The sequence below is a fragment of the Tympanuchus pallidicinctus genome, unplaced genomic scaffold (assembly GCF_026119805.1).
Source record: "Tympanuchus pallidicinctus isolate F22 unplaced genomic scaffold, pur_lepc_1.0 scaffold22, whole genome shotgun sequence".
Lineage (NCBI taxonomy): Eukaryota > Metazoa > Chordata > Aves > Galliformes > Phasianidae > Tympanuchus > Tympanuchus pallidicinctus.
Genome location: NW_026294739.1, coordinates 1,975,130 through 1,989,389, shown reverse-complemented (window position 1 = coordinate 1,989,389; position 14,260 = coordinate 1,975,130). Strand labels below are relative to the sequence as shown.

Below are 14,260 nucleotides of genomic sequence, written 5' to 3'. Positions count from 1 at the left end.
GGAACAAGAGGTATTTGATTTTTTCACTAAAAAAAAATAGCGTGAGAAAGGTTTGCTATGTGCCATATTAAGAGACTTCTCTTTCAAGACTGGAGCAGAGGATACAGGAATTAAACCATATCAAGTACAGATGGTTTGGATGCTTCTTTGAATCCTCTGCTTCTTGAAATGACAACAGGGTATATATAAATGAATAACTTCGAAGAAGTAATGACTATAAAAAAGACAAGAGTTTTGCAGCCACCATTGTGTTGTGTCCCTCTGTGTTACAGTCTGTGACCAAATCTGTATTTGAATTTACAGGCGCATGCACACAGTACCATGTTAAAAAGCTCCAGAGTAAGTGTAAGAAGAATGATGTGGAGGTTTGCAGGAAAGCATCATTAAATCATATGCAGTTATACCTCTATGGTAAGTGGATATCATGAATTAAGCAGAAAAACCTTCAACAAAGCCACATCTACAGCTGATACAAACACCTTCGTGATGCCACTGCACACCCCTCCACACAAGCACCAAAAACATTGTCTTGAACTCTCTGAAGTTTAAAAAAAAAATCTTTTTTTTTAAAGCAGAGAAGAAATCAGCACAAAATATGTGGGCAAAAATGAGAACCCAAGATAAGGAATGTTCATCTGTTAAATGCACGCATCGGAGAAAAGGAACAATCCAGACCACATCCACAAAAGTGCTGAGAAAAAAAAACTTTTTTTTTCCCCTGAAATATTGATCTTGCCTGCAAGAATTCTTTGTTGCAAGGCTACAACAGGACCATCTGTATTAGCAGTGGAATTTTCATGATTGCTATTCTGGGAATAGAAGTTGAAAACATATGCAAGTTATCTGTGGGCCATGACTTCCAGTTTCATGGTATTATGCATTATATTATTATGCATTATATGAAAACACCACCACAAAAGATATCTGCTATACCTCCATCATGTGAGTGAGTCAATAGCTGTGTTAAAAAAAAATAGTGGTCTCAAATCACCAAAAGAAAATCTCAAGTAGATAATGAGAATTTAAAATAAAAGGCTGAACATAAGTGCTTACCTCACAGATAGTACAGAGAGCATTCAGAAAGAACCTTCTCACTATGGAGTCTAGGCTCCTTTCTATGTTTTGTTGCAGTTTTTAAGAGTTTGTAATCTTAGATGAAAAAAAATGAGAGAGGAAGTATAAAAAAATACCTTTCCAGTCTCAGAACTGTATAAACCAGCCCACAGAATAACAGTGAACTGGGTCCATATAGGAAAGCAGGGATGCGAGACAGAAGCTAAAAGGCAGTGCTTGTGGAAAAACAGCAAATGCCTGCAAAATAGCACAAGAACAAAGCATGTGGATTAGGAGCATAAGCAGTGAAGACACCATCACCATTAAAAGGCTGTTCTCCTGACCCCTGAATGGAACTGATCTGTGCTCTTCCAATAAAAACCATTTTACACTACTGTCTGCGCAGTGTTGAATTAAGCAGGCTGAGAAACGGGAAAGCGCAGCACTTCTCTTGTAGGAAGCTGGACTTTAGGAATCTTCTGTGAAATGAAATTACTGATAACTCGAGTCAGCGACTGCACAAGAAGTAGCAAAGTCTCAGCTCCCATGATACAGATATTTCTCCATATGCAGTCCCATTCAAACACTAACAGAAGCAGAGACCAAAGAAGATGACTTTCACAGAAGCCGGCATCTCTTGTTTTAGCACAGGATTTGTAAGAGCACACCAGTGCCAAGGGGGAAACCACCGAGGAGATGGAAAAACAAAGATATCTGCTGCTAAAATGGCACAAGATGACAGTTCTGCCAAATTCACACTTTGATTTTTAATATATTTGTTAATACAGCAACACTGTGGGAGCATCAAAGAACATTTTAACTTGAAAAAGTTAATAAAAAAAAGGAAGCTTTATCAGGTACAATCCCATGTCAACAGTTTATTTTCAGTGCAAGTTAAAATACAGTTATTGCTTTAGTACACAGAATACACACCTTCATTAGACTAGTGTCTGGTTTTGGAACGCATTCCCTTCTGAATTATCTGCTGCCAGATGATGCAGCATTACAAGTGTCAATGTGCCAAGAACACAACCAGCTGTGACACAGCGCTACAGAGGAGAAAAAGGTACAGCAGGTGGAGAAATACCTGCCTTGAAGGGTAACAGGTGGTTCATCTACTGATGATTAAGCTTCAATTATGTGTATGCCATCAGCAGCATCCTACACTCCTCCAGACAGCATAACAGCGATGCTGACCGTGATTTTGTATCAGTGCATCTTTTTCAGAAGAGAAAACACTGAGGAGTTCCATTTTTACACAATGCCTTTAGAGAGCTATGCATGACAGAAATCCTACTGCAAAACGAGCAGCAAAACACATTCCTGCTCTCAGGTACAAATGAGTAAACTTAGAGCCTAGTATAGCGAACAGGATTTTAGGAATGGACTTTTCTTCTACTAAGTGAACGAAGAGAAACTTTCTTGCCAGGGATGAGCTCCTACTAGATGAATACAGTTGCTCATCTTTCACTACCAGTAATTTATTCAGATAGGTTGGAGCTGCAGATCCATTCACATGACACCACTGGTACACCATGTTCCTTAAATCAGCAGGTGTCCAGCTCACAGTAATTGGCAGCACAGTGATGGACCATACTAAACTGGAGAAAATGAATTTGCTTTTCACTCCTGCCCTGCATTCTGTGCAAGGATGGCAAAGAGTAGACACTGCAGGAGAAGTAACTGGATGTTTTTCATGCCTAGCAAATGCAAAATTAATTTCTAAGGTTACTCCTATGGCAGTCTCATAACATTAAATTCTAATACGAACTCCTGAAATTGCTCATTTTCAGGCACCATAACTAAACTGTTTTTGTTAGATCACTGCGATGTACAATGCTTCAAGAAACCCCACATGGCATTTTTCAGGAAAACTTATGCCAACTCCTTACTGCATTTTGTCATCTTGCAAAAAAAATAAAAATTCAAATGTTCAAATATAACCCGGATATTGGAACAAAAATAATATTTTGTTCCATTAAATAGTTCGTAACGGGTTAAAAATAATTTGATACTTCCAGTAAATAATTTCTCTGGAATAAATTATCATTATTAAAACCTTCTTTGAATTTCTGTAAAGGGCTATGGGCTTGCTAGATGTCCCAGTGACTATACCTGACAGGTCAAGATTCTGCAGACACTAATGCAAGTCCAACCATTGTGCAGAACACAGACACTTCATTACCAGTACTTCCATCTAGGCTTACTGGGCACGGACATCATCATGCTGAAACTGTAGACTGAAACGCATACAGTCAGTGCACTTAGGAAGAAAGGCTGTATATTTCTTGAAGGATTCCCTGATGCAGGAAAAAGAAAACGGCAGTAGGAGAAGCACACAGCATGCCAAGAAGCCTCTGAGCAAGCAGGATGTTTTGTCAGACAGGAAGCAGCAGCAACATCTCCACAGCAATGGCTGGCAGGACAGCACTTCAGCTTAAAGCCTCTGCCGTTCCAATTCTGTACTGTGAACACAGACTAAGTTTAATACCAGCATTAAAAATCCTGATTGCACTTTTATAAACACCTGCTTTGAAGCTGTCAGCAAGAGTAGCGCGTGGCAGCAAGGACAAACCTAATATGCTGACACAGATGGCAAGAATGACCAACTTTCTCCGTTCCTTAGGAAACAAATTATACTCCTGATAAGCTCTGAATGGCACAAAAGACAGAGAACCTACCTTTCATCTCCGGAGCAATTCAATGCAATAACAAAGTTGTCTGAGCGCACTGAGCTTTTTATTTTCCTAGCCTCGACACCAAATGCTCACTTTCAAGTCTATGCATAACAGGGGTCTCCACATGGACAACTGTGATCTACAGAAACACACAGTCATGGACATCGTTGATATCAGTTGTCACAAGAAATAAATTGGCCAAAATAATGATGACTATGGGACAAAACACATGGCAGAGATAGCACCTCTTACACTGGCTTTAGGTAAGTGGAAAACCTGCTAGGGAAGCAAGAGTTAAGCACTGCTGTGAGAGTTTGATAGCGTGGAGCGAGCCCTGCAGGGAAGATATGATCTCTTATTACCCACTATGCCAGCTAACCTAAAATGAGGCAAGACTGAGTCCATAACACAGGTTACTGGGACTTTACATTTTTCTTACACCTTTTTTTTTCTTACTATGCCAGCTAGTCTAAGTTAAAGCAATTTTTCTGAGTAACTATTGTGTAGAAATGAGAAAGAGCAAAAGGTAAGATTCTTCTTGACCAAGCACAGCCAGCAGCAACACTGCAACACACCAAGCAGAGATCTTGCCAGTAGCAAGAGAACAGAGACCTCCCATGCTATGCTATACACAAGTGTGCCTGAGAGCTGCCCACAAAGTACTGCTCACTGGTGCCCAATAATCACAATTCAGAAGGAGGAACTGCATTACAGATTTTGGGAGGAGGTGTTCTTCCTTTCTAAGCTCATCGTTAGCAGTCATAAAGATTCCTGCACTTTATCCACTAACAACTGAAATTCTGTTTCATTGGATTTGTGTTATATCTTGAAACTGTAGAATTTTCTCAGAGAAAAACAGAAACAACAGAGCAAGTCTGGTTAGAACTTTGCAAAGAATGATTCAAGAGGAAGGAATTTCTCATTTCCTGTTGACTTTAAGCTAATTTGCAGTCTCAAAATTACATTTACTATTTTGCAGTCTTGTGCAAATACACTTAAACTTGAACATTAAATAGTTTGTTTTCAATAAAAAAAGGCAGTGAGGACCTGGGATAGTGTATTCAGTTGGTTATGCCCATACCTATCTGGACCAAGCTCCTTTGCTTGGGAGCAAAAATACATTTTCTAACGCCTCCTTTACCTGCAGAGAAAGAAGGTTTAAGAACACACTCAGGTCTACTTGCAGCTCTCTGCAGAACTCAGACAGATGATCCAGAAAAACGTATGTTCAAGGACAGTAATGGCAAAGCAGATGGACAAAAAACCATGCACTTAACTTAAAGAGGAAAGTAGTATCTAAATTGCGTTTCGTTCTTCTTTGAAAGCAAGGAAAATAGATTGATGCTTGTGGGTATATTTTGAGGCTTTACAACACTGTATACACAACACATTTCAAGACAACAGAATTTTGAAACAAAGAAGGAAGCAGGAAACTAATATTAAATCCCTCCAATGTGCTGTTTGGTAATCATGAAAGCTGGATCCTTACAGATACTGAAATTACATACGCATACAGAGCCATGGAGGCAAGGCTAAGAAGTCAAATCGCTCGGATTTTCTGTTCCTTTCTTTCCCTTCTGGCAAAAGAAAAAGGGAACTCAGTATCATAAGATCACAGTATGTCAGGTTGGAAGGAACCTCAGGATCCTCTAGTTCAATCTCCTGCTCAAAGCTGTAAGGTCAGAACAGGTTGCTCATCATTTTATCTATTTTCATCTTGAAAGCCTCGAAGAACACAGCATGGTATCTAAAATTCAGCAGAGCTCTCACACTGTTCCACTGCACCAGTAGGAGAACAGTGGAAAAAGATGAAAAATCTCACAGTAAAAATGGTATTCTGAATGACTTCCAGTGGATTACAGGAGGAGACAAATGGTATGTTGTTTGTTTTTAATTAGAACTATTAATTCTGTCATAATATTTGCTTTCACAGTGGCAACATTTCTGGAAGATCAAGCGAGTTTCAACTCAAATTTCTGGGCATTCCCATAAAAGGGAAATTACTTACCTGTGAATATCAAGCACACATCCAGTTGTGCTGGGCATTTCTAACTACAAAAGAACCACGAAAATTGTCTTTATAAAGGAGAATGTTTCACTTTCTTTTGAAATTCTACGCTGATGGGAAGTTGGATGCAGGAAGGAATCTCTTCATTCAATTGAAAGATACAGATTTTAATGTTTGCGTGTATCCATCATTTATAAAGCCAGAAAGAACCTCAGTTTTTGATGAAAAACAGTTCTTAATGAACATTAAGCCTTATTTTGAAGTCTTGCTATGTAAATTCTGAACTAAATACTTAAAAGCTATGTCCTCCTTGAGGCGTGCTGAACAATAAACCAGAGCAGGACTGCCTTGGAGGACAGACAGCAGCCAGCTATAAAGACAAGCTCAAATCTCAAAAAGTTCTATAAATATTTACACTTCATTTTCCTTGACATCTTTTGAAAATGGTAATTGCTAATGAAATCACCAGAAACTGCATTGTGAGCTACACCTTGCACTGGAAGAGCAAGAACAGATCCAGTTCAGCTGCCAGTGCATGGAGCATTAACGTCTCCCTTCAAAGAAAGGTTTTTAAAGTGATGTAGGATTTACAACTAAGATTTTAATGTAAAACTTAAAATACATTCCCTTCTCCATCATTAAAAATAAATAAATTATTCCAGTTACGGTAGAAAATGTGCATTTGCACACACACCAGAAGGCAGGATTTGCTTTTACTACTAAAAGGTATTTTTTTTCCCAATTTTGAGCATCAGCTTTCCTGAAGGCAAATTTTTAGTTTACTTCCTGAGACTTTTGGAGCTCAGTGGGAGCACTCTGCTCCTCTTCCAGCCCTGCAGTTCTTAACGCTGTTTCTCAGGTCAGGCTCATGCGTACATAAGCTGCTTTAAAAGCTATCTGGTAAGCAAAAAGGTACATACATTTTACATGGATGCAAAACACATTCATATATATATAAAGAATAAACAAATACTGAGGAAATACTGCATTTTGAAAGAAACACAGCTAAGCTGTGCTTTAGAACTGTCGAACATATGGCCAGAATGGGAAGGGCAGCAGAACTGTACGTGTCAGGTGCTTCCACTGAGATAACAATTACAGAGAGTGAGCTCAACTCTCTGTGGTGCAAGAAGCATTCACCTGGCACTGGACATGGAAAATAAATCTTTATTGTGCTTGCACCCTTAATGTAAAAATTAGTTTTTGTAGAACTCTGCAGCTTATACGTGCTTTGAATACACCACAATTGAAGCAATTCAGCAAGACTTGGGTCTGAATAGCAACATTGGGTATTCTAGCTTTAGAGCATTTAAATAAACAAAACTTGGGATAGAATAACGAAGACCCACAGCACTTCTTGGGGGAAGTTAAAAAATAAATTGAGTTTCCAATCAACCTCCACAGATAGCATTCTGTCTCTGCTAGGCAGGAACTATGGACTACTCACTAAAATAGCACTCCATACTTCTCTTCAACAGGATGTGTTCCCAGCCATACTCACACTCACCAATCTAAAATCGGGCCTGAGAACATACAATTTGATTTAATTTGGGAAAAATGCATGTGGATGCAGATGGATATGCACACGTGCTTCCACATATAGTGCAGTGTCCATACATGTACACAGTGCATGTGTCTGCTTGTGTTTGCTCACAACAGCTTCCAAGTGTGCCACTCAGCCCCTTCTCTAGCCTTCTCTTGTTCTTGTGGCACAGTTTGCCCCCATTTATCCCTGCAGTGCCAGGAGCAGAACTACTTGCAATTTCTGTAACTTCATTCTCATCTCAGCTGGATGGGGCTGTGAGCAAACTGGGCTATGGGAGGTGTCCCTGCCTATAGCAGGGGGTTGGAACAAATGATCCTAAAGGTCCCTTCCAATCCAAACCCTTCTATCATTCTATGACCTCCTCACGCTGCCTCTTTACAATCATTACTCCATCTGCTGCTTTATTAATGTTTATTTCTGCACTGACACCGCCTCCACGTTTTCTTTCCATTTGCTACAACAGACATCTCCAGCCACTTTACAGCCAGGTTTTTTTCAGGATTCTTATCTACCCCTTTCTCCTGCTCTGCTGCGTATTGCCTTTGCAGTATGTTCCCCCATTTCTCTTTTGACTCTGTCTTCTACAAATGACACACGAGATGAGCAGGACAACTCACTTCTCATAATAAGTACGGAAGGCCAGGCAAGTAGGGCAGAGAAAAAAAAGTGCTACTGTATTTTAGGGAAAACGTGCAAGCTTTGTCTTCCAGTGCCAGGCTGTCCACATGAACATACAGCACTACGTAACACAACGCCGTGACAGCACTACTCATATGATCAAACTTGATGGAAAGTGCTTCATTCCTAAACCCAGAGCATCACTCTGAGCTTATGTCCTGCTACTGCTTACCTAAGAGTCTGAAATAACTGCAGCGTGAACAATTATGCAAAAGGAAATATCAAAGGCTTTGCAAAAATCTATGCTTACCCAGACATACAAAAGCTTTTGAACTTATTTGCTGTTAAAAAATTGGGGGGGAAAAAAAAAAAAAAAAAAAAGTCTGTTTAATTGTTTAATCTACACACTAAAGAGAACTGGTTGAGAAGCTTGCAAGGAAAGCTTCTACAGAGAGACAAGGATCATTTTTCAGTAAGGATATATAGATAGGTGTATATATATGTAAGACTTCTAATATTTCTTAAGAAATACCATATTTCGATAGGAATCTAAGTCTAGATTTCATTAAAGACATTAAGAGCCTAATTCTGAGCACGTATCTGCTTAAGATTATATCAGAAAAGATGAGTTACTAAAAAAAAACTTGCATAAGACTAACTCAGACCTTCTGCTTCTGCTGGAATCTTTGATCTGGCCAACATTCACAAGCAGATATAAGGAAGCCACCACCCGTAACACACACAGTCTGTATGCATTTCAACTACTGCCCTTGTGCCACGATAGAAGAATTGATTTTTATCTCACCATGGGTATTTAAGCAATTGTTTAGTTGGGGAGTTTTTCCATTGGCATCAATGAAATCTGATTACAGTATTGTTTCTATCTCAAAACCAGTAAGAGCTTTAGGATAAAACTCATGCACCTGGATCAATGGTTCGTGCTGTAGATGAGACCAAGGACACTGTGTACTGTCTGAATGTAATCACTACGCCACAGTGAAGTTCTCATTGCTGCATATATGTACTAACAAGCTGCACAAAAGGTGTCACCTAATCCAGAATTCATCTACCACCTGTTACTGGTAGCAGGTGGGAGGATGCAGATGCAAAGAACCCAAGTGCTGCAATTACGTATTTCTGAAAGAAATATCTTGTGTTTCAGCAGCACTAAGAGTTGGCTGTCCTACAACAGCCAGTCACGGGTCTTCCAGTATTGCCTCTCCAAGCTTAACAAAACTGATTACTCTTTTTTTAGCACGAAATTTCCCTCAGAGTCAATATGACAGATTATACAGCTTGGAAACTCAGGATATTTTAACAGAACTTTAGGCATATAAGAGACAGCCAGCTCTGAGTGCAACCTTCAGCTGTTTCCATTTCCCCCAGCACTGTTTCAGAGATCAGAGCAAAAGCAATATGAAGCTACTCTTAAGCACCATATATTTTTTTTTAATAATCACCTTTTAATCACAGGATCCTAGGAACTCAAGTATAGTTGATAAAAATAATCGTTTCTGCTCAAGGTGGAACACTTCACAAAAAGAAAATCTGACAGAAGTCAAAAGAGGAGGAAGATTCTCAATTCTCAGATTTTTACATTGAACACAAGCAGAATTCAGTATTTTAACAATACCTACCTATAATACCTCTTATAAAACTTCCCACAGAGAGAAAACCAAAATGCCAAAGCCTTGCAAGACACTTACAGGAAGAAAGTTGAGTTGTTAGATGACAGCCGAATATTTTATAGCAGTGTTAAGCCAGGAGATGCTGGATTCTTCCTATCTACTAGGAGAATTGTATCCAGTATCCTGACAAGTAGCAGAACTACTGAGACAACTTACGAGATCATGAAAATATCTGCACACGTGTATCAAATCTGTGAAAAGAGAGAAGCTGTAGGAAAATCTACTTTGCTTGATGAAGCTGGAAACTGAAGTTGGTGGCCCTGCATGTGGCAGGGGGTTGGAGATTCATGATCCTTGAGGTCTCTTCCAACCCTGGCCATTCTGTGATTCTGTGATACTGTATTCCTCACTCAAAAGACAAGTGCAAGATTTCCTAAGAAGATGAAAAAGTGAAAGCCAGCAGAAAACAGAACATACCAAGAACTTTCTACTTGTGCAACTCCAAAAAAGAATTAACAGGAACAGTACTATGCATCCAACAGAACAAAAGGGCTCCTGTCTCACTGAGAGTGTCATAATGTGTCAGATTGAGCAAAAGCCACCTGAGTGAAAAAAGAGTGAAAAAATATCCCTCACACATTAACATCCCAGTGATCTACCTAGCATTGTTTGCACTTGAAACACGTGAAAAGTTTGATGCATAGCTGTTCAGAGTTAACTGCAGCTCAAAAGACTTTGCTGCTACTTACTCCTCACTCCATCCCAAGCACTGCTTTGGCAATGGCAATTAAGATTCATAAAGGTCAATGCCACGCAACATAAACAGCATACTAAAACCCATCAAGAAAGAAAATATTTAACTGATACAATATTGACATTTCAAACACTATCTTAAGGTGTTTTTTTTTCAGTTCAAAAATTGAAGGATTTGCCTCCTTTATTTCGACACGGTTGGTGCCAGTATCAAATATCCATCCTGAGCTTTTGCTTTCAGGAAAAATCCTTCTAATGTTCAGCCATACAGAGAACCATCAGCAAACTTGATGTATCAGATATACCAGAGATCCTGACAACAAGAAGCAGCCACCCTCCCACTGAAATTCAAAGGTTCAGACACTGTAGCTGCTTAAAAAAAAAAAGCAGTATCAGCATATATACATTTATTGAATTTGTTGGGTTTTCTACAAAAACAAGGAAAACAAGATAAACCTCAAAAGAAAAGGAAAATATAGTGAAATGGCAGCTTCAATATTTCTTTTCTTTTAAATGATCCAACATGGAGTTCAATTACATGCCAAGAAAGGTAACAGTTTTTGAGGCTATACTACTTTCAAGGCTAAGAGATAGCTACCAGCACGTGTTTAAAATCAAAGGATGAAAAATGAAGACAGTTCTGGCTAGTTCCACTTCCCAGGTCCCTTTTAACTATTTAACACATATTCTCTAAATTTAAGTACAAAGTTTCCTATTTGCTGAAGGTAGTGGACAGCAAGAACTGTGAAGAGATCCCTCACCTGCAGGCAGAAAGCTCAAGGTGTACAACCTGCACAGGTTAGTTCAATAATCAGACATTACATGAGATTTTATTTGCTGATGAAGATCCAGAAACAGAGTAGAACGAAGGAAGGAAAGAAGAAAAACCATCTTCAGTTATTTCAGCACAGTAATTGTGGAGATGGCTTTTCACATCTTGTGAGAAAACAGAACAGTACAGCTTACCAGAACTACAGTGACTTCACGTGTGTGTGTATGCACACAGATGTTATTTTGTAGGTAATGAGGGTTTGTACTGCTGTTAAGCCTGAAGACATTCCTGGCAGAACAATGTCATTAAATACACAAGAAAAAAAGACCTTCCTTAGGAGTAGCTCAGTGCACCCTAAGAAGTTACGTTCTGTTACAAACTGCAATCTTTAAACACAGAGGAAGGAATTGTAAAGGAATTGTGACTGCTTTTTATTGTTTCAGTTGGGATATGAAAAATCTTTCGTTAAATCTACTATGTTGGCTAAAAGGTAACTTACTGTATTATTCTGTTCTACAAACAGAAAATTGACCTACAGAACATCTGAAGAAGTCCTGGCTCACCATCCTTCACCAAGCTGGGTAGAGCCAATTTGTCCAAAAAAACTATTCAGACCAGGCAACCTCTTATGTCCTGGGAACACAGTTAACCTGGAGCTCACAACAAAAACCTTACAGTCCTCTCAAGCAGAAATTTCAACTCGATTTCGTGTGCATCACTGTGAAAGGAAGGAAATGGAACAGCAGAGGAACTGATACAAAATACATTTGTAGCTTCCCAACTGATAGTTTCACTCTGGGAATAACGAAGGGATCATGTGTTTTTTAACAAACTACCCAAAATTAGACCCAACCGCCAGAGATTCATAATCACTTGGCAAATCCCTGGTAACAATCATTTCTCAATAAAAATAAATAGACATCAGACATTCACTGCCTCCTCTTCTGTCCCCATTCCAGTGTTTCCAATTTAATCAGGACTATTAAAATCCATTAATGTGTAATATTTAAGTTAGTATAGAAGTGGGAACTGTTACACATTTTCACTGCAGTTAGTGAGAACGAAGAGCTGGTAAGTGCTTTGTCACACCATTACAGCAAACAGACGTGCAGAGTCACAGTCCTAATGTGAAAACTAAGTGTTGCCATTCTGTATACTGTTTTCTATGTCTTGATATTTTGAAAAGCACGTTTAAATTCTACCACTGCATTTTAGCAAGTGCAACCCACTGTTGCTGTTACCATCATTTTAAGATGACAGCATTACAGAAATTAATACTGGCATAATTTCTGGTGCAGAATTAGGAAATTAGGAATCAGAAACAGCAGCTTTGCTTCAGGAGAAAAGATGGACTACAGTTGGGTTGAGGAAACACAAACATGTAAGTGACTGAGACTTGATGCCATTTCCCCCACTTTCAAATTCTTCCAAAGTAATTTCCTCCAAGATGAATTACTTTAAAGATTATTCCCCAAGAATTCAAGATTTTAAACCCATTGACTTACTTATGGTATTAAAATGGGCTCAACTGATTATCACATAAATCTAACTGAAGAACCCACCTACCATGCACCAGAAAGGCACGATGGCAGAAACAGCAGCAAAGCAGCATACATCAGGCAGAGGCTGGGCAGCAAAGGGACACGGTAAAGAAAAAGGGCCCAGAACTTATGGCATTATGAAGAACAAAATAGGGAGTACTGTTTATTTCTGCTTTGAAAAATAAGGAAGCTGGACACAATTAATACACTCTACCTTGTGGCTTTGCCTACAGAAAACATTGTGTAGCCTACTGCAGACAGTTGAAAACTTGAGCAAAATGTTTTTAAAAGTCCCATGTAAGTTAGGGCTTCCCATTTGTTTTCTCAGTCCTTAGAAAGCAAGACTAGAACTGCTCACTTAGATCACTTTCATCAAATAACAAGAATAAATTGCATCTGTTCATTCTAGTGCAAACAAGTAATAAGTCTGTAATCAGTTTGCAGCATGTTGTCCTTCCTATACCAGCAAGGCTTATCCCACTACTGCTGCTGATCTTTACAGAACTGCTCTAAAAGCCTTCTGTAACATAAAAGTCCTTAAGCTTGTTTTCTAATTATACTGAAAAATTAGTAGGAATAACCATACATGGGTATTTTATCCTGAGCAAGAAACTTCTTTAATGAACACATCTGACTGTAAACCAACAGTTTCACTTGAATTTGAACTTCAGTCAGATTAGATAAGAGGGCTATCATACACTAAACAAAGCCGTTTTTTTAATATCAGAACTGTAGAATCACTTCAACTTCATAGCATCAATATGAATCAGCATAGGTGAAGCATGGATTGCAAAGGTAGGAAACAATCATTCCTCACCACAGTATTTGTCACAAACGTTTTTATACATCATGAACTGTATTTTTAGCGAAGTTCCACCAGAATTTCAATCTACAGATCACTGATTCTGGAATCATTTTTCAAGGTTCCACTTAAACAAAGCATTTCTATGAGCAGAATGCAAGCGGAGATGCAAAAAGCTGAAGATCAGTTTCTCAAAGGTTTAATTAAGCACTGAACTCCTAGCAATGAATGAAAGCTCGTATTTCCCATGAAGCACACTACTTAAATCCTTCCCATGCAGCTCTCCAAAATATGTCTTCTGACCAGTTGCATGGTTTTAAGGACTAAAACCAAAACTAAATTTGCAAGTGATGTAAAAACATTTCCCTCCTCACTCCACAAACACTCAGGGTTTGGGTTTGTAGGGATATTCAGTTGATTGGTGCTTTTTTTTCTGGTGTTGGTTACACAGGGATTTTCTTTTTGTTTATCTCACACTAGAGATCAAATAATTGAAATAAAATTGTGCTCCACCCAATTTTATCCAGAGATATGGTAAGAAGTTTTGAGAATATTTCCAACTTGCAAAAAATAAAGTATATTGTGGGTACACTGTACAAGAAGCAGCAAAGATTCCTTATAGAACTATTTTGCAAACTAAAAATTGGAGACTGTGATGTGTAAGTTGTAAGAAATTAAAGCATAATTCTATTTGAGATGTGGCCACAATCAGAAGGTGACAGAAGGAAATGTAAGCTCTGTTTTCTCCATGCCTTCCTCCTGCCTTATGCAGAACATAGCAAGAACGTTAAGAGAACCAGAGTTTATTGTAATCTCAACAGCTCTGCACGGAGGCAGTCGCCATTTCCTCCTGCAAATACC

At 38.8% G+C, this 14,260-nt stretch overlaps 1 protein-coding gene across 9 annotated transcripts in view; it reads right to left on the bottom strand.

The window, feature by feature from the left end:
• WDR33 (WD repeat domain 33) overlaps nucleotides 1-14,260 on the bottom strand; it is a 61,812-nt gene that overhangs the window by 26,432 nt on the left and 21,120 nt on the right. The window contains exon 8 of one of the 9 annotated variants that reach the window (XM_052687406.1): nucleotides 1,912-2,649. The exons of 4 other annotated variants lie outside the window; for them this stretch is intronic. In XM_052687406.1, coding sequence (XP_052543366.1) covers nucleotides 2,321-2,649 — 329 coding nt within the window. In that variant the 3' untranslated portion in view covers nucleotides 1,912-2,320. 4 more of the 9 variants (XM_052687410.1, XM_052687408.1, XM_052687413.1 and 1 more) reach the window with 4 other exon arrangements.